This window comes from Drosophila sulfurigaster, chromosome 3 (assembly GCF_023558435.1).
Source record: "Drosophila sulfurigaster albostrigata strain 15112-1811.04 chromosome 3, ASM2355843v2, whole genome shotgun sequence".
Classification (NCBI taxonomy): Eukaryota; Metazoa; Arthropoda; class Insecta; order Diptera; family Drosophilidae; genus Drosophila; species Drosophila sulfurigaster.
In genome coordinates this window covers 7,635,799-7,655,272 of record NC_084883.1, presented here as the reverse complement: position 1 = coordinate 7,655,272, position 19,474 = coordinate 7,635,799, and the positions used below count along the sequence as shown (strand labels likewise).

The following is a 19,474-nucleotide window of genomic DNA, read 5'->3' as shown; positions in this document are numbered from 1 at the left end:
TATTTAATAATCGAATAATATCAATCGATTGACACGACACAACCCTAGTTACTCGCACTGTAAAACTATCGCTTATCGCGCATATCTAGCTGAAATTTGAAACAACGGCACTCAACAAGAAAAAAAACTCGCGTCCCTGTTACAGCGTGCTTCCTCTTTGCGATCCTTATTGTTGTAAATAAGATCAAATTTGAACAACATTCATTTGAAAAGTATAATTGCGAGTTAAAATAATATAAAAAACATCACTGTGTTAAAACAGAAATTGACATTGTCAAATTGGCGCGAATTCAATTGAAATGACGCTCTCAGTGTTGGCGTCGTTCGACGATCTTCGACGATGCATGCAAGTGTTGACCGAGGGAACAGCCGAGGAGGGTAAGTGAAATAAAATGCGTAAAGTTACAAAATATAAATTAAATACACGATCTATATTCTCCATAGAATTCCTGCGCTTCTTGCGCCTCTTCGAACAATATCATGAAAAATGCAATGGCTACGCCACGCAAAATGCGCGACTGCAAACCGAGCTAGACAAGTCACTGGCCAAAATGGGTGATCTGGAGGGCAAACTGTATCATGCCCGCCGCATCATCGACACAGAAATCAAGGCGCGCCGTCAAGCAGAGCACGAACGCGATGCCATGGAGGGAAAAATCATGGCAGTTGCCGATCTGCTGCGCCACGAACGCAATCTGAACAACGAGACTCGCGATAAGCTGGCGTTTCTCCACACACTACCGTCGGGATCGACGCGCAAGCGTAAATCATTGAACACGCTGCATGAGGACAAATCGTATGGCGACATTAATTCTACGGGCTCGCTACTATCAGATCTATCTATAACACATTCTGAGGATGATTTCCTTGATGTGCGACGCTCAAAGTCATGGCGTGAACATCGCCCATCTTTACCCAAGAATCCAGTGCCTTGTGTGGGCAATAAGCGGTCCCGTCTGAGCACAGGACTGAACAGCAGCAATGTTGGCACTCCAACAGTCGCAAACACGCCGACAACGACGACATCAGCCTCACGTCGCTCAATTGGCGTTGATCAGCATACTTTGGATGTGGGTCAAGGCGCAGAGCGCTTTTGTGCCACCACCAAGGTGACAATACCACAGGATGGCCAGGGTGTTATACGAGCAGAGTCCACAATTGAAGCGCTGCCACTTAAATTGGCCCATGGCGAAGTGCAGACTTCATCGACGCCGCGTCGTTCAGGCTTCAAGGAGGCAACGGCTCCCCCATTGACTCCACTTAATGCCATGGCCAGCGCATCGCCGGCACATCAGAATCGTCCAATGATGCGCAAGCACAGTTTCAGCCAAAAGACCTTTTTGCGTGGCGACAATTGTGTGCAGTGCCAGAAGCGGTGAGTGCGAGTCACAAGTTCTTTCACTTCCGGTTACTAATTTTTTATTTGTTACCTGTATTTGCAGCATTCGCTTTGGCGCTGTGGGATTGCGTTGTCGGGATTGTCCGGTGCGCTGTCACATCGACTGCCGCCAGCTGCTCACAGTCAGCTGTGTGCCGCAGTCGGGCACGCCCACAACCAAGACAGTGATGGGATACATAGCCGATTTTGCACCCGCAATTACGCCCATGGTACCGGCGCTGATTGTGCACTGCGTCAATGAGATTGAGGCCCGTGGTCTGAACGAGGTAGGACTCTATCGCATGTCGTCGTCGGAACGCGAGTACAAAGCACTCAAGGAGCAGTTCTTGCGCGGCAAGGCGACGCCACATTTGGGCAACACAGACATCTATGTGCTGTGCTGTTGTGTAAAGGATTTCTTGCGTACTCTTCGTGAACCACTTATACCCACCAGCCAGTGGAAGGACTTTGCAAATGCTGTACAGAATCCAGACAACAAGCAGGCGGAACAATTGCTCTACAAGGCTGTGGGCCAACTGCCGTGTGCAAATCGTGACACATTGGCATTCCTCATATTGCACTTTCAACGCATTGCCAACTGTCCGGTGGTTATGATGCCGCTGGAGAATATGTCATTGATTTTTGGTCCCACAATAGTTGGCTATTCGTCTCCGGATCCCGATCAGCACGCACTGTATACCGAAGTGTTTACCCAGAATCAAGTAATGAAGGCATTGCTCGATTTGCCCGGCACTTTTTGGCAACAGTTTCTGCCTCTGGAGTCATCGGCACAGGAGGCGCCTCCAAGCACCGCTGTCAAGCGAGTGCCTAGCAACAATAGAGATATGTTTTCGCTATATGGTAAATGCAACATTAGTTATAAAATATTCTATTTTATTTATATTTATAATCTCATTACTTTTTAATAGCTACCCCACTGAAAGGCACCATGAAGAAACGCAAGTTTCATGCAACACCACCAATGTCTGCGCATAAGAAGTAGAAAAGAGCTGCATCCGTCCACATCTCCATTTGGTTTGGTTGGTTGAACGACAGTATTTATGCATCGCTGGCTTGCTTACTTAAATGTGTATCAATTATTTCATTTTTTCTTTTGTTGCTCAGTTAAAATTACGTTAACTTTCAAGAACATTTTGTACTGAAATGTAATTATTATTTCACCAAGTCAAACTATTGTTCATGCTTAAGCTAGACGTTCGAAAATATCACTGATTTAATCTTCTATCTGTTTCTAACAAACAGTCTCATACAATTACTTACCATCATGATACTGAATTTGTACATCATGATTAATATTTGTACAATAAACCACTGAACAAATACAAAAATTTATTTCGTAAAAATGACAATATTAAATGGATTTCAAAGTTTCATAGCGCCTAACTTCTGAAATGATTTGAACTTTTGAAAATAAACGAACATAGTCGATGAATTCAGGGATGCAATTGTGTCGCCAATCGATTTTCGATAGGAATAGCTGCGTTTTAGTAAGTGGTTAGTTCACCACCAATTTGCAACCGGCTCCCGACCATCGACGATCGGGCTTTTTACTTCTGCTCCAGCCTTCTAAACGGTAAGTAAGAAGCATGGCGTTTTGCGAAAACCAAAAAATAATTATCTCCTTAATTTCCATTGATATGCAGGTGTTAAAATGGCCAACATTGCAAAACTTTTCACTGTCCGTACGCAGACCTTGCTCCAAGCTGCCGCCCGTCAGCCCCAAGTGGCCACTCGGTTCAGCAGCAGTAAGTTATAAATATCGATCATAATAAATCAGCAGATGTAGATCAAAGTCCAATTAAGTTAACTATCTTTACAATTTGCATTATTGTAAGAGGACTACAATATTTTGGCATTTGTTATTTGTTATTCTATTAGTTCTAGTTTGCACAAAAGAAAACATCAATTACGTAAGATATGTGATATCAACATGATTGCTATCTCTTTCCCTCTCCAGCTGGCAGCAACTGGGAATTCATCAAGACCGAAGTGACTGGAGAGAAGAAAAATGTGGCTGTTATCACCCTGAACCGTCCCAAGGCATTGAATGCCCTATGCAATGGCCTCATGAAGGAACTGTCAACCGCCCTGAAGGCTTATGGCAAGGATGCTAACATTTCCGCAATTGTCTTGACTGGCAGCGAGAAAGCCTTTGCCGCTGGCGCAGACATCAAAGAGATGGCTCCCAACACATACTCACAGTGCATTCAGGGTAACTTCCTCAATGACTGGACAGAGGTGGCACGCACCCAGAAACCCATAATTGCGGCTGTTAATGGTTATGCTCTTGGAGGTGGGTGCGAGCTGGCCATGATGTGCGACATCATCTATGCTGGTGACAAGGCCAAGTTTGGCCAGCCAGAGATTGCATTGGGCACGATTCCCGGAGCTGGTGGCACCCAGCGCTTAACCCGAGTTGTGGGCAAGTCCAAGGCCATGGAAATGTGCCTCACTGGTAACATGATCAATGCCCAGGAGGCAGAAAAGGTTGGCTTGGTCAGCAAGGTGATTCCTGCCGATCAACTGCTCGGCGAGGCTGTCAAACTTGGAGAGAAGATCGGAACCCACTCAAACCTGATTGTGCAATTGTGCAAGGAGGCTGTTAACACTGCTTATGAGACCACATTGCAGGAGGGTTTGAAGTTCGAGCGCCGCACTTTCCATGCAACCTTCTCCACGGTAAGCTAGTGATTGCATAATTTTCTTTTGCAGTTCTAATAATGTATTTATTTGTTCTACGTTCTTAATAGGCTGATCGCAAGGAGGGCATGCAAGCTTTTGTGGAGAAACGCCCAGCCAAGTTCACAAGCGAATAAATCCCAATTTAATCATCTGTTCTCAGCCAGAATTGCATTTATATATTGTCTATCCCTGTTATTTGTACGCAAATAAAATCCGTTAAATATTCTATAATTTCCTTTAAACATATACATTTGATATGCTACTTTATTAGTAATTGTCATTTATTAATGAAGGATTTTCATAACATGTGTACATTGTGTACGTAAAGTGTGCTAATCTTTCGCAAAGGAGTGTTGACTAATTTTCTCTTGTGAATCTCAATACCTGAGCTTAAATTTATATTACTAAATACTTAGCTCAAGACACCCTGAAATTTACAGATTTTTAACGTTTGATAAGAAATGAACTGCCCTAATTGCTTTTATATTTATACATATATTTATATATGTACATATATGCATGCAATATATATACATATATATATATATCAATACACTAAGATCAATTTTAAAAACTAATTGGCTTCAATTAAAATATGGCACAACAAATATGCAGTCTGTCGAAATTAATAACAAAATAAAATAAACATCGAATTTCTTAGAATAATCTATTAGTTTAGTTTCATTTTACGTTTTTGTTAATTTTGTTATCGATAAAGTTGATGAACTGCCGCATGATCCGAATTAATTTCGATAATTCTTGTTTTGAAATATCGCTGGTAAATCATCACTTACTACCGGCTCCCGGCTTTCTGAGATCCGCTAATATAAAAGTTGAACTAAAATTGGCAAGTAATGATGCTGATATATGTTTTGAATATTAAATATTATATTTGACTGACAACAATACTTCATAGGTTCAAAGTATGGCCAACATTGCAAGACTGCTTACTAAACGTGCACAAGATCAGCTGAATGTTGTTTATCCGCTTCAAGTAATCACTCGATTAAATAGCAGCTGCAAGTATTTAACTGAACACATTCCAATATGTCGGTATCATTCATATGATTATAAACAGTAAGCTATTTAAAAAATAGATTGATTTCGATATGTTAATCTTTATATTCTGCTAATTTACGAGTTATATAACTTCTGCGTATAATTTATTCTCTAGCCAATAAAAGCTGGGAATTCATCAAGACCGAAGTGACCGGAGAGAAGAAAAATGTGGCTGTTATCACACTGAACCGTCCCAAGGCATTGAATGCCCTACGCAATGGCCTCATGAAGGAACTGTCAACCGCCCTGAAGGCTTATGGCAAGGATGCTAACATTTCCGCAATTGTCTTGACTGGCAGCGAGAAAGCCTTTGCCGCTGGCGCAGACATCAAAGAGATGGCTCCCAACACATACTCACAGTGCATTCAGGGTAACTTCCTCAACGACTGGACAGAGGTGGCACGCACCCAGAAACCCATAATTGCGGCTGTCAATGGTTATGCTCTCGGAGGTGGGTGCGAGCTCGCCATGATGTGCGATATCATCTATGCTGGTGATAAGGCCAAGTTTGGCCAGCCAGAGATTGCATTGGGCACGATTCCCGGAGCTGGTGGCACGCAGCGCCTAACCCGGGTTGTGGGCAAGTCCAAGGCCATGGAAATGTGCCTCACTGGTAACATGATCAATGCCCAAGAGGCAGAGAAGGTTGGCCTGGTCAGCAAGGTGATTCCAGCTGATCAACTGCTTGCCGAGGCTGTCAAACTTGGAGAGAAGATCGGAACTCACTCGAACCTGATTGTGCAATTGTGTAAGGAGGCTGTGAATACCGCTTTTGAGACTACGCTAGAGGAGGGCTTAAAGTATGAACGCCGTTTCAACCATGCCACTTTCTCAACGGTAATATCAGTACATGCATAAAATATTTGATACATTTAAGCAAATATTTGAATTCCCAGATCGATTGCAAGGAGGGTGTAAAAGCGTTTATCGAAAAACGGCCAGCCAAGTTCATCAACGAATAGATGTGATTCCCAAGGCAAATGTTCAGCTCCCAGGCGAATTAAAGTGGACTACAATTTTTACTTCCTTTCTTTGAATCCTGCAGCTGTTAACCAACGTATTTATCAATCATTTTACTGATGCAAGCCAAAGTTCGCTGAGTCATCAGTTGATCTTTGGCCAAAATTGTCCAAAAATATACTCATGTCAGCCAACTAGACTTCATCCTTTTCCACATGCAACTGCAACCAAGTTTCTTTTTTTCTCCGATAAATTGCTAGTTAAGAATTTTTCTTTTTCATAATTTTCTTTCATTGCCAAATGAGGTAGACAACAGGCACTACAAGTAGTATTCTCATTGATTTTCGATTTTAAAGCTGTGTCTTTTTGTTTGGGAATGCAATAACGGCGAATTACTAATGCTTTCTCTTGAGTCATATCGGTAGGTAAAGGAATAACATCTAATCTGGTGGGAAACACGGTATTCACTCGATTTCTCTTCCTTGTTTCAATGCCCTTCCCTGTTTGGTCATGCTGTCGGGATGGCCACACATTTTTTTGTGCTTCTGCTAAGAAATCTCGTTTTATTTTTTTAGGTTTCATTTCTCGAATTTTGACGCGCGTCATTATTTCGTCTATCTTCGCCTGAGCCAAGTTTTTAGCCCTTTTGAGCCCTTCAGCATCCTGTGGCTCTAACTTTCGATTTTCAACGGCTATTTCGGTCTCGGCATCGGGCTCGGGCTCGGGCTGGCTAACAGTTTCCCGGTATGGCATGGATTTAATCAGTTTTTCTTGAGCTTCCACGTTTGTTGGTTTCGTTCCGGTCTTTGTCAGTCTCGTGAAATGAGCGGTGCCCATTGGCTGATACAATGCGCTAAGATCGACAGGTGAGTAAAAGGCAAATAAAAGAGAACCACTTTCTTGTAATTCTGGTGCGTCTTCCGGTATCGTTCTTCTCCATTTAAATGAGTTGTTGGATTTGTTGGATTGAATTGAATCTTTGCTGAATCTTCTCGAGCTATATGTAGAAAGAATGGATACACTTTTATTTGACGTTGACATTCTGGAACTGCGCGATTTTATTGTACGGTATTTAGACTTTTTTTTTTTTAAAGACTTATAGCTTTTCAAAAAGTCTTTAAAACTGTCAAGAGATGAGACTTTTTTTAAAGATACTCGTCTTGAATCAGTCAATCTCGGATTCCTTTCAGAATTACGCCGTAACTTAGCAGAAGCACTAAACCCTAAATCCATATTATAATCTTTCAACTGGTGCATATCGTTTTGATCGATTAAATCTTCAGGGTTTTTCACTATATTAGATTTTCTCCGACGCACAATATTCTTTATTTCCTTATATGAACGAAAATTTTGTTGCGCAACTTTCGGGTACTTTATATATTTCTTAGGATATGCCTTATTCTGTTCATTTTTATACAAATTCTGTACCTTATCGTTTTTTGTTTTCTCAATAGTATATGAATAGTTGCTGCCCTTAACGCCATACTTTCCAAATATTATATTTTGTGTAATATAAGATGTCCTTTGGTTTGAATGTTTCTTTTTCGGTTCAAAGAATAGTCTAAAGAGTTGTTTCTCATCTGAAATCGTTTTCGCTTGTATTCTTTGTCGTTTCGTTGTTTTAACATTTTGGCTCATGTCTTGATTATTTAAGTTGTCTTTTTTTAAATTATTTGCGAGGTTAAGTTTGTTCTACTTTGTTTTTTGCAATTGTCTCCCTCTCTTCGTTTCTTTTTATAGCTAAGAAAGTTCTTTAAATTATATTCTTGTTAATTTACACATCAATTTTGTACGGATAAATTTGAATTTTGACAGAAAATACTTAGGGCAACACTTTTTGCGCTCAACTATTGTATTGAGATAATTCCTTGAAAACGATACTATCGCTAATGAAAAACATTATTGATAAATAACAAATTGTGGAATTATCTGAATTTGTACAATTAAAATAAAATTATACACATTAAATCCGATCTATACTTCCATACAATATATTCGTGGTAATCAGATTAATAGCGGAAAACGATAGTTGAATAAGCATCGATACTAGAGTGACAGTTATCGAAAAGCAAAGTCCTATCATTTAAGCTCACATATACACTGTTAGTCCTGCGCGTTGGCCGTTCAGCAAGAAAAAGTAAAAGTGAAAATCTGGCCCTTGAAATTTGTGGATTATTCATTAATAATGCATGATTAATAATAAAGAATAAATTGTGCGCGTGTCTTTTGTTTATTTTGGAATACAAACGGTTACGATACTTGCAATTATTGCGCGCGAGTGTGTCATAGAACAAAAATAGAGTATAAAGACGCGAATCCCAGTTTGGATTTTGCAATTCCTGGTGTGCTGTAATCTATAATTGCGATATACTACTACACATAGCACAAACACACGCACAGCTCATGATTGTATACGTATACGAGAACAAGCAGCCAAACATATACCAATAAAAGCAACGACCAAGACGCCCCCACATTGCCCTTGAGCTGGCGTTGTAGAAGCATTCGATTTTTTACAACAAGACGTGAAAAACTCGAGAGAAAACCCCACAACGACTGACGCGCTTACTATACTTAATAAATACACATAGACGCATATACAAATAACTACAATAAAAACAAATACATTTAGCAACGGAAATGGATGTACTCAATCAAATTCTCAACATTAATGCTGGTGGCGCCTATGGCGGAGGCAAGGCAGGTGGCGCCTTCGACCCCGTCACATTTGCCATGAAACCTCAAGTTGTCATACGTGCCCTCTGCTGGGTAAGTTGGGAAGCATTGCTCACCTCTATTAACTAACAGAAATTAATTTTATATTTTTATTTATTAAACTTGTGCTAGGATTTTAATGCTCCCCATCTTTAAACTCGAAAAAAAAAATAATAAAATGCTTGCAAAAATAAATCATATTCTATGAGTCCTATGATATGATTGAAATTTATTAATTTATTGCATTAACCACTGGTCCCATTTCTTTGTATGATAGCTTTATTTATTTTGTTCAACACTTATTTATGCAAGCGTTTGTCAAGTCATTGGGAAATGAGTGGGATTTTGTGTTGGATGTTAATAACAAGCTTGGGATTTGCTTGACTTGCTTGAGCAGCTCAATCACACCGAGATTTGGGTCAGAAACAGCTGTGCAGTTTATATTAAAAGTCTCACGACAGTACAAATTTGGAATAAAGGCCATAAAATGTAAGCCAATGCAATGGGGTATTAAAATGAAAACCGTTTGTAATGGCCCCTACATGTGCGTCATTGGCGAGTAGAGACCTAGACGACAGGAGTGAGAATAATTCTTAACATGGGTTTGCTTTTCATTTACTTTTAATGGCACTTCTCCTTCTGCTGACGGCATACACTCAAACTCGTACATACGTAATGTTTGCACATCTAAGCACAACAAGAACGACAACAATGAGAACGACAACAGGCCGCTGTCAGTTGGCCAAGTTTAGCCTAGCCAAGGACCTGCTTTTGTTATTGCAGTTGGCATTGCCTATCCCCAGGCGCTACTCATGCTGCCTAAACTTGGCCTTCGCTTGAAATTGGGTCACAAACTCAAATGCTTTGTGAATGTAAATGTGTGTGTCTGGGTGTACTTGAACTTCTGGTTTGTTGCACCTGTTCCTGAAAATCAATACTTTTGTAAATATGTGCGTATGAAAGTTTGTATTTCACGCTGGACGTTGCAATAAGCATCCGTCTGCGACTCATAGATGGCGCTTTCTACTCGGTGGTCATAGCAGAACAAGGTATAATTGTTTATTGGCAACTTATATAACATTCAGTTGGATACGACACAGACGACATTGTCTTTTATGTAAATGTCAAATCTAGTATTTCGAAATTAAAAAACAATTGTATGAGTATGCTAATTTAATAGAACATATGGTCAATTATAATTATTTACTGCAATCAGCAACAGATTTTTAAGGTGGTGGTAAGTAAATAATCTAGACATTTTGTTTTGTCGAAATATATGATAATGATTGAAAAAAAGAATTAAATGTACCATTAACTCGGTTGCTCTCGCCGTAGATTATGATTAATACTATATTCATGATAAGCAGGAAAGACTCTCTTGGTGGACACCATCATTAGCCCTTTTATGCCCACAGGCAACATTGACTTTACATTTAACATTTACATTTTCGTATTTATTTATATATATGGACAAATGTTGCCCAAAAGGGAATATTGCAGTAAGGCACTTAGATTATCGAAAATCGGAGTGAAAGATACTTGGTGCTCCTTTCAATCATTTATGAAAATAATATGTGTCCCAATTTTAATTTGGGCATGAATGGGTTAGCATTTTGAAATTTTTGCTTCTGTACGATTCATGTCACCCAAGAGAATTTTTACTTTAAATAAATCCGAGGACACACATTATTATTATTTATTATTTTAAGCATGTCATCAGAAAATAAATAATTGAGAATGGTTTGTACATTGCCTGTTGTTCTTTTGATTTGATGATTTCAGCTCTTTTCCATCGTCGTATTTGGTTGCATATCCTCCGAGGGTTGGGTGGAAAAGGATGGCAAAGAGTATTGTCTATACAATAACGATGGCATGGCCTGTAAATTTGGCAATACAATTGGCGTTTTCGGCTTTCTCGCCTCAATGGGCTTTATTGGAGGCGAGTTTCTGTTCGAGCGCATGTCATCGGTGAAGAGCAGAAAGCGTTACGTCATGGCGGATATGGGATTCTCTGGTATGATAATATTCAAAATGCATGCAGAACTTTTAATGCATTTCATGCGCTATTGTTGCAGCTGCTTGGGCATTTTTCTACTTCATCGCGTTCTTCTATTTGTGGTCCCAGTGGAGCTCAGCTCCCATGCCACCCTATGGCATTGGAGCCGGAAGCATGAAGACAGCTATTGTCTTTTGCTTCTTCAACATCTTCAGCTGGGTTAGTTATGCACTGTGCGCTGTTTAATGCATTAATTAAAAGCCTTTGTATTCCTTGCAGGCCTTGTGTGCATTTATGGCTTACAAACGTTTTCTGATTGGCGCTGGTGATGAGTTCACCTCGGCCTTTGAGACTGATCCGGCCAATGTGGTGCATCAACAGGCATATAGCTACTCCATGGACAATGATAATGAGCAGTATAGCGCCTCACCATTTGGCCAGCCCCAGCAGGGTGAGTTTACGGTTTTGAAATATGCGAGTTTTGTATCTTTTATATGATTATTGTGTGTTGTCTTTTAGGCATGGAGCAACAACAGCCGGGCATGGAGTATCAGCAACCCACCTACTAAACGAAGCGAAGTGTATTTGTTAGCCTCAGTTGCGGGCAAGTTGTGCTCCTCATCCGTTTTCGAAACCCCTTGATTGGTAGCGCAAATGGCAAATACAATTTATACACCAACTATTTACAACTATAGTACACATGTTGGGATAACTTAATACACCGATGTGAAGCATATACGAACAACAACAAAAACAAAACAAAACAACAACAACAAGAACAATGCCATTCAGCGAGCTTTAGCGAGCATAAAAGTTTAGGAAAGCTGAAAACAAAACTGCTTAGTTAAAAAGCCCTATCCTTATACAGAATAATATTAATGATAATAATTTATAAGCTAGCCCCTTAAGTTCAGTGTGCAGTTTTTGTAGTGAAAATTTGTTGCAATACTTATATACAATTATGATATATACATACATACTACAAATACTATATACTTATGCTTTAAACGTTGTTAGTTATTTAGTAGTATATGTATTGTATTGTAATCATTATTCTTGTGCAAGGCCCTGGCCCTCAATACTCAAATACTCAGTTCTGGGTTTTGGCTTGTTTACGATGACAATAGCTTGACAACAAAACGTATAAAACAAAAAAACGCAAAATAGCAAGCAAACATGTTTTTTAGAAAAATTTACACACGCCAGTACAGTAAAATAATATAGTAATTGAACCCACACTAGTTAACTAGCAGACATCATGGAAAACTGCTCAAAACATATCCATTATACAACCGCTTTCTTCTACATGCGTTTTCTCTATTGATCTCTATTTGCAAAATGGTTCTTTGTAGTGCCCGAAAGCTACAAGATCCGTGGCCAGGGTCGCTTTAACTTAGCGCATTGATAAAAACAATAAAAAACAAAATAAAACTCAACGCCAAATTGTAAATTCTTAAATTGAACAAATGATGGTTAAACTAAAATAGAGTGTGAAAAAAGCTCAGAAAAAACGTATTTACAAAAATATATTTTAAATGAGTTTTGCCTTGGGGACGATTTTATCAACTACAAAGCTTATAATTCTTATACATTTACAGTAATATTGCAAGTGTTTTGAAAATCAAACGAATTTTACTGTATGCAAAAGTATGCTGGAATTCTTGTTTATAAATTGTTTTTAATTCGTACTGGAATGATCTGTTTACTTTATTTGCATATTTGAATATCAGTATTAAACCATTAATCGAATATTCGTTTGAAATGTGATTTGTTTAAGTGCGCTACTTACCTAATTTTAACGTATAAACTTAATTCATTTCGAGAAGACCCCAAGGCAATTGTTGACCCAAATATAAAATGTATAGTAAAATAAAATGAAATAGTATTTCAACTATGCAATAAAAAATACATCAATATCAATGAATGTAAACATATTTAATGAATAAACGTAAATGTTTGTTTAAAGCATCATAAAACAATTATGAAGAACTATGAAAATATTTGTTAAATAAAAATATAAATACATTTATATATGTATATTATATATTTATGTATTGTACATTATATAAGCCAGCTATATGTATGTTGTATGTGCAAAAGGCTAAGCAAAAACAATTGAATAAATTTAACTATTCTATATTTTAATTTATCAATGGAAAAGAATAAAATGCTACATAATCGTTTAAAGTTTCGTATTGTAGTTCACTTGACGATAACAAAACTGTCAGAAAACATGCAACTGAAACAAAATTTGGAATGCTCTCGCTCGATAAAACGAGATCAGATAATTTTTGAAGCGAACCAAATAACACAAATTCATAACAAAAATTTTAAATTATTTACGTAGAAATCGTGAGCGTTAAAAATTTAAATACATTATTGCATTCAATGGCACACTCAAGTTGACAACCCAATAATACTAAAACCATAATTTATAAAATTAAATTAACGGTACAAAAAGCATCCTGAAGTCGAAGCTAAATTAGAAATGTACTTGTTTGAACATCAATGAACAATAATGTAATAAAACCAATCCCAACTACAAAAAAATTCAATAAATTATGACACATATTTTTAAAAACCAAAGGCGTAAAATTTGTTTTCTTTTTATATGTCAACTTATTTTACTAACACGGATTGCAGAAGATTTACTTTAGTAACTAAGGTTCCAATAAAAATAGCTGTAGAATCAAAATTACAGAGTATTGATGAGTATTAGATGAGCTGAAGTAAAATTGGTTAAATATCATAGAAGGAAAGAAAAGAAAATCTTTTTCGCCCTAAACCATTTGATTTCCAATCCAATATTAAACAAAAAAAAAACAAATAGTAGTTTTTATAATTCCAGTACTCACTGTAAATACTTTAATATTTTGTTTTATATAAAACAAATACAAATACAAATTTATATATTTATGTATACGAAAATAGTTACATGTAAATTTATATATTGTTAGATTTGATGTTGTTTGTAATTTTCAAAGCTTTGCTCAAAAGTGTACAACAAGTCTGATTCTAAAGGCCAGAGAGTAATTTTCATAATTTCACTTAAGACAAATGGTCCACACACGATTTGCTGCCAAATGCAGATGCAAATGTATTTCTGTATGTATAAGTACAACTTTGCTGTTTCGTGTGAAGCCATCGTAGGGCTAAAAAAGCCAATTGGAAAGCTTGCCAAATTATTACTAAATTTTTTCATTACGCAAAACTGTGAATACTAAAATACATTTCATAGATTTACTAAGCTTCAACTATTATAAAGCCTTAAAGGATAAGATAGATAATGCTTTGTTGTTCTTTAGTTAGTTTCACATAATACAGTGGTGTATAAATGTATCAAACATTGTATATTTAACCATTAGTGTTGTGTGTTCTACATCAATTAAATAGTAGATATGATTTTATATAAAAATAATTGTTTCTGTTTTGTTTGCATTTTTAGTTTTAGTATTAGTTTTAGTTTTATCAGGAAATTATCAACTTTATCGATTTATTTAATGTCGCTATATGGAATATATTTATGTATTTATATTAATTCAAAACTTATTTTCACCATCCGCTTACCACTTGATAAAGCAGCAAATGCAGCTTTAATAAGTAAGTTTAATTTAAAAAAGGCTATATATATTAACATAAACACTGCCAATTCAATTGGACAATGGCGCAGCGAAACAAAGACACTAGAGTTGTGTCTCCTCGAAGAACATAGAACTTCAGAATCCCAGACATGATGTTTGCATGAGGAAGGAGCTCTGGACACCACAGTAATAATAAGCCATAGAATCATCTACTCCAAAATGGATATTATTGAAATGGCTTCTGTCGCTAAAAAAAGTTAAATGATAATGAATAAAAGCTACATTGATTTAAGTATTAGATTACTTACTTAGTTTTTTACGTTGTTGATTTGTTCATGATCCTGCTTCTGCTCCTTTTCCTGGTCCAGCTTGTACTTCTTTACGGCCACTATTAGTGTTTCAGGTAGCTTATAGGAGCCAGCCAGCAATTGCAATTCATCGTCAACATTTTCTTTGCTCAACATCGATTCCAAAAATTCGGTAGCCATTTCTGCTGGAAGATCCTGTAACTCCAGAGTGCTGTCGCTGACAGAAGCTGTTGTAGGTAAAGGCGTGGGTGTCGGTGTTAGGGATGTGTTGGAAATGGCATCAATATCATCTTCGAATTCTGCATCAGCCGCTTGCAGAATAGTCAGGATATCGGTTGGAGTTTCCTACGTAAAAAAAAAACAAATCAAATTATATACCATAGGCATAGACTTTTAAATTTACTTAAATAGAAATTATTTTACTCATTCCAAAAAAATGACAGGAAACAATTGAAAATGTTCTGATGAAAGCTGTTTCGCAGAATAGCGTGCGAAATTCCAATCGACCCAACCGGAAGCGCAATGTTGATAAACTTAGTCCGAAATTATTGAGCATTTAATTACGGCAGGTGCTCGCTAGCACCAAATGTTCCGTTTTTTAGATTTATTGAAATTATACGGAATTAAAATGAAATTCTCCCACGAAAGTGGTTTCGTTTAAACAAAAATCATTCAAGCCTCCATAAACACATTTTTAAGTGATTTTAATTTCAATATTGATTTCCCCAACCAATTTTTAAGTGATTTTAATTGCAATATTGATTTCCCCAACCAATTCTTGCAGAAATAAAAATACTTATTGTATACTATATATTGCCACTATTATATTATCGACAAATTACATTTATCGAGCGTGCATTGTAGTTATTATTTGTGAACATTTTATAATTTGTTTACAACCAATTATACTTGTCTGTTTACGTTCACCAATAATAGCTTATGTGGATATACAAAAGTATATTTAAAAGTTGTACTGTGTTGTTTACGTTAATTAGTAAATGGGGCAGGATTAAATTACCTTAAGTGCATCAACTCGCTGACGTTCATGCATTGCACTCAAAAGCTCACGTAGATGTTGATTCTCTTTACGCAATCGCTCTCGCTCCACATCGCGTTCATTGATTTTGGGCTGCAGACAAAAATGCCAATTATATTAATGATTCAGCTCAGGGTAAAGTTATATGAATTTAACACTCACCAAAAGCAGCGAAATTTGTTCATTTAGAACATTTACAATGCCGCTAAGAGCATGACAAGGTACGCTTGGTTCCAAAGAGCTGGCATGCTGGATTCGGTTGAGTCCACACTGAGTCCCACTGCTCGAAGCAGTGGAAGCTGTAACAACTGCCTTTTCCACACCAGATGTGGATGGCAAAGGCACAGCTGTCTGCGTGGAGTTGTCGATCATGGACAATGTGGTGTGGGCTTTGTTAAGTGCCGCCTGTTGAGCATAAAATAAATAACAATGTTATTCGCAAATATTGAGAGATATATGTATGTATATAAAATCACTTACCAAAGTATCATACACATCGTTGATCTCAATGTGATCGCTTTTGTCTGCAGTATCTGCAGCTTGATCTCCTCCATCAACAGAAACAGCAGTTGCAGAGTCAACGATCTTCTCTGTTGTCTTCGTTGATGTTTTTGGGTCAACAGCTACGGCTTCAACTTCCTTTTCTTCCACATTTGTGGGAGCCTCAAGTACGGGATCTACCTCTGGTAACTTTGTCTCGCTAGCCAAGCCCTTTTGTAGGTCATCAGCGGATTCTTCAGGAATGCTATCAACACTAATTGTGCTCTGTCGCTTTGTCGTCGTCTCCGGATTGCTGCTGCTATTCTCAGCGGGTGGAACAACTGCGAACTTGAATGGTGCAAGTGGAGTGGAGACATCTGGTGATTTTGTTGGAATTGCAGGCAAGCGCAACTCATCAATTTCACAATATCCGTCATCATCTTCATGTATTGCCACCTCGATTTCCTCGATGTCAGCGGCTTTTTGCTTGGGAATCCGTTTTAGCTGCGGTGTTCGGTGTTGACCCTGTGCTTGTTGTTTGTTCGGCGGTGGCAGCGGGGGTGGAGATCTATTTGCAGTCCTGCGGGACTTGTCCTTTTCATGGCAATGATCACATACCGCTGTGGACACGGCTGAGATCTCACGTTCCGGCGAGACATGCATGTAATCATTCAAAATTTTGGTCAGTATCCGCACTTGATCGTAAGCAGCTAAAGCGACATCAGCGCAGTCTTTGGGTGCTTCTGGCAACATAGCAATATCGACAATCTCATTGAAATGCTCAACTGGCAAGCGGAAGATATCACATATAATTCGCTGTTTCTCTATCAATCCGTCCCGAATGGAAGCGTCCAAGCGACGCAGTTTCTCGCCCGGCGTCAGCACGGGTTCAGCTGTGTGAGCTGGACTAATGCTGATCTGAATTGCAGTGGGATCAACTAACGGTGACTGCATTAGCAATGTTCGTGTATTATTTGAATTATTCGAACAAACAATGCTTGCACTGTCACGCTTCGACTGGCCACCAACCAGACCGTAGGTCGTTGCACGATCCTCATTCGCATTAGCGTTCGTGTCATTGCCGCCGCTGCCAGCCTCCCTTGCCGATTGGGTGTGGCGCAACACAACAGGAGCCAAGTCCTGGCCAGCATTTGGATAATTGTTGTTGGGTTCACCGCAGCTGCGGGTCGACATCGTTCGACTAACCGATGGTCCAGTATCGTTTTGGCTAAGACGTCGCTTAGCTGTTATATTGTAATAGCCAGAGTTATCACTCTGTGTGCTATCGCGACGCAGATTACTCGAGCCATTCTCACTGCTTGCCGAGATCGGTGGCGTTACCACAGCTATCGGTAGTATTGGAGCCAATGGAGTTGTTGTGACCGTTGCTGTGGCACTGACCGGATGAGAACGATCGGGTGCAGGATCCACGGACTCCTTGTGCTGTGATTGCGGCAATGTGGCAATAATCGAATCATCGACAGATGCATCCTGACTGTTGGTGTTCTTGGGTCGAGGCTTGTACTGTTGCGCTGTAGCTTCAGAAATATGCTTAAACCATCTGAAAATTATTAAGAATAATTTGAGTTATTAGTAAACAATTATGACTATATAAGTGTAAAGCATTTAAGCAAAAAAAAAAATGTAATATATTCTTAACCTATTTGCTTTAGAATCTTAACCCTAGAAAATATTAAAATTCGTTCAAAAAATATATGCCATAATTAGTGGTATTGTATGATAACATTATATAGATGCTAATGAGTTCAAAACAATGTTACACATTTTAAATTTGCAAGGGAAATAATGAGTAATTCACGAAAACACAAAACAAGACAAAAAGACGGAGATGATGTAATGTTTGAATGCCCATATATAGTGCATATGTAAAACAATTTCGTAATTTTCCCGTTTAATGTATTTAAAATTTAAGTTAAATATCTTAAAAAATTCAGGTTCACGAACTGAACCGCGATATTCACTAAAGAATAATGGAACAATTGTATAATAAAACTTGATTTCACCTGGATACCAATGAAGCACGTCGATTTGTGGGCTTTGGAGTGACACTTTGTTCGGTGGTTTTAGAACAAAAGATCTCATTAAAACTGCCACGACGACGATTATTTTTTGTTTTGCTTAGATCTTGTAAGGAGCTCGGGCTCGTTTTGCTCGATAGTAACGATAGTCCGCCATTACACAGACTTTTACGGCGTAAACCGTTGAACATGTCGTCCGGCGACAGAAAACTCATCTCTAATCACAACGAAATTACGACTGGAATAACACACAATGCATCACAATGGTTTAGATATATTTTCATTGTCATATACATTCCAAGTTGTCGATTCGCTAAGATGCTTTTGATACCAATCAGTTTGTGAATGTAACTTGAGTACCTCATTGTGCAACTTTTATAGAGCCCATTACAAAGGGTTGTTCCTACACATGACTTAATTTATGTATTGTAAGAGTATTGTATACATTCTGATAATAAGGCGTATATCCAGACGTTTGTGTAAGCGTATATACATATCTACACTGACAGAATGTCATGAGGTTGTTCTATTTAAAAAGAGCTTCAAAATATAAAACAAACAAGTTGGGGAAACTACTGGGGGTTCGGTCGACTGCGAGACTCCACCTGCCTATAGAACGAACTGATATTATCGACTTGACACTTTATGTATTTGGAGAAACCTTCGCCGGAATGCTATATACGATATAACGTATTTTTCCCTTATACCATTCGAAAGGGTGACGAGTATTATTTGTTAAAGGTAATAAAACTATTATGCCCACTTCAAGGGTATACAAAATAATAAAAATAGCAACAAAAGCATTGTTGATGTAAAAATAAAATGTAAAAAAAACCTATCGAATTGACGAAACAAGGAAATGGATATGGGCAACACTCAATTTTATTTCAATTATATGCATATACATATTTATATATGATGTACTCAAGTAATACACGACGTAAAAGAACTATTTCTTAAAAAAAAAAAAATAAATAAATATGTATGAGTATATTATTGAAAAGCCAAACTATAAAACGAAATGTTTCCGCTGAACACAACACGTTTTGAGTGGGAAAAACACGCACACGCGTTGAACACTCTACGCAAACTGAGAGGCGCAAACAACGCGAACAAAAGTTAGCAGAATCCAACACAATATCACCCCATAGCTCATTATAGCCGATGCGCGACACGTTTGGAAAAGCTCTCGCTTCCTCCGACATCCGACAGGCGGTCT

At 38.1% G+C, this 19,474-nt stretch overlaps 5 protein-coding genes across 11 annotated transcripts in view; 4 read left to right on the top strand and 1 right to left on the bottom strand.

Annotated features, from left to right (window-relative positions):
• Positions 1 to 103: 103 nt before the first annotated feature.
• LOC133846223 (rac GTPase-activating protein 1) lies at positions 104 to 2,721 on the top strand. The gene is made up of 4 exons (XM_062281043.1): positions 104 to 378; positions 445 to 1,375; positions 1,443 to 2,239; positions 2,308 to 2,721. Exons 1-4 carry the CDS (start codon positions 300 to 302, stop codon positions 2,379 to 2,381), a joined length of 1,881 nt encoding a protein of 626 aa, XP_062137027.1. The 5' UTR covers positions 104 to 299; the 3' UTR covers positions 2,382 to 2,721.
• Positions 2,722 to 2,822: 101 nt separating this feature from the next.
• On the top strand, positions 2,823 to 4,314 carry LOC133846225 (probable enoyl-CoA hydratase, mitochondrial). The gene is made up of 4 exons (XM_062281045.1): positions 2,823 to 2,972; positions 3,043 to 3,144; positions 3,357 to 4,078; positions 4,150 to 4,314. Exons 2-4 carry the CDS (start codon positions 3,051 to 3,053, stop codon positions 4,213 to 4,215), a joined length of 882 nt encoding a protein of 293 aa, XP_062137029.1. The 5' UTR covers positions 2,823 to 2,972; positions 3,043 to 3,050; the 3' UTR covers positions 4,216 to 4,314.
• Positions 4,315 to 4,991: 677 nt separating this feature from the next.
• Positions 4,992 to 6,265, top strand: LOC133846207 (probable enoyl-CoA hydratase, mitochondrial). Of its 2 annotated transcripts, none has more exons than XM_062281029.1 (3): positions 4,992 to 5,130; positions 5,256 to 5,977; positions 6,037 to 6,265. In XM_062281029.1, the coding sequence occupies exons 1-3, from the start codon at positions 5,007 to 5,009 to the stop codon at positions 6,100 to 6,102; spliced, it is 912 nt and encodes a 303-aa protein (XP_062137013.1). In that variant the 5' UTR covers positions 4,992 to 5,006; the 3' UTR covers positions 6,103 to 6,265. The 2 variants fall into 2 exon arrangements, with proteins under 2 accessions (XP_062137013.1, XP_062137014.1); XM_062281030.1 differs by lacking the exon at positions 4,992 to 5,130 and adding an exon at positions 5,131 to 5,158.
• Positions 6,266 to 8,192: 1,927 nt separating this feature from the next.
• On the top strand, positions 8,193 to 13,256 carry LOC133846209 (synaptogyrin). The gene is made up of 5 exons (XM_062281032.1): positions 8,193 to 8,869; positions 10,598 to 10,829; positions 10,891 to 11,030; positions 11,091 to 11,262; positions 11,331 to 13,256. The coding sequence occupies exons 1-5, from the start codon at positions 8,741 to 8,743 to the stop codon at positions 11,378 to 11,380; spliced, it is 723 nt and encodes a 240-aa protein (XP_062137016.1). The 5' UTR covers positions 8,193 to 8,740; the 3' UTR covers positions 11,381 to 13,256.
• A 1,031-nt stretch (positions 13,257 to 14,287) lies between these two features.
• The window catches only part of LOC133846203 (uncharacterized), a 28,847-nt gene continuing 23,660 nt past the window's right edge, over positions 14,288 to 19,474 (bottom strand). For 5 of the 6 annotated variants that reach the window (XM_062281012.1, XM_062281014.1, XM_062281015.1 and 2 more), the window contains 5 exons: positions 16,217 to 17,777; positions 15,899 to 16,141; positions 15,719 to 15,829; positions 14,713 to 15,045; positions 14,288 to 14,639 (listed from right to left, as the gene is read on the bottom strand). In XM_062281012.1, the coding sequence (XP_062136996.1) occupies positions 14,619 to 14,639; positions 14,713 to 15,045; positions 15,719 to 15,829; positions 15,899 to 16,141; positions 16,217 to 17,777 (2,269 nt within the window). In that variant the 3' untranslated portion in view covers positions 14,288 to 14,618. Of the gene's footprint in view, positions 14,640 to 14,700; positions 15,046 to 15,718; positions 15,830 to 15,898; positions 16,142 to 16,216; positions 17,778 to 19,474 lie in introns of all 6 variants that reach the window. The other variant, XM_062281013.1, reaches the window with a different exon arrangement.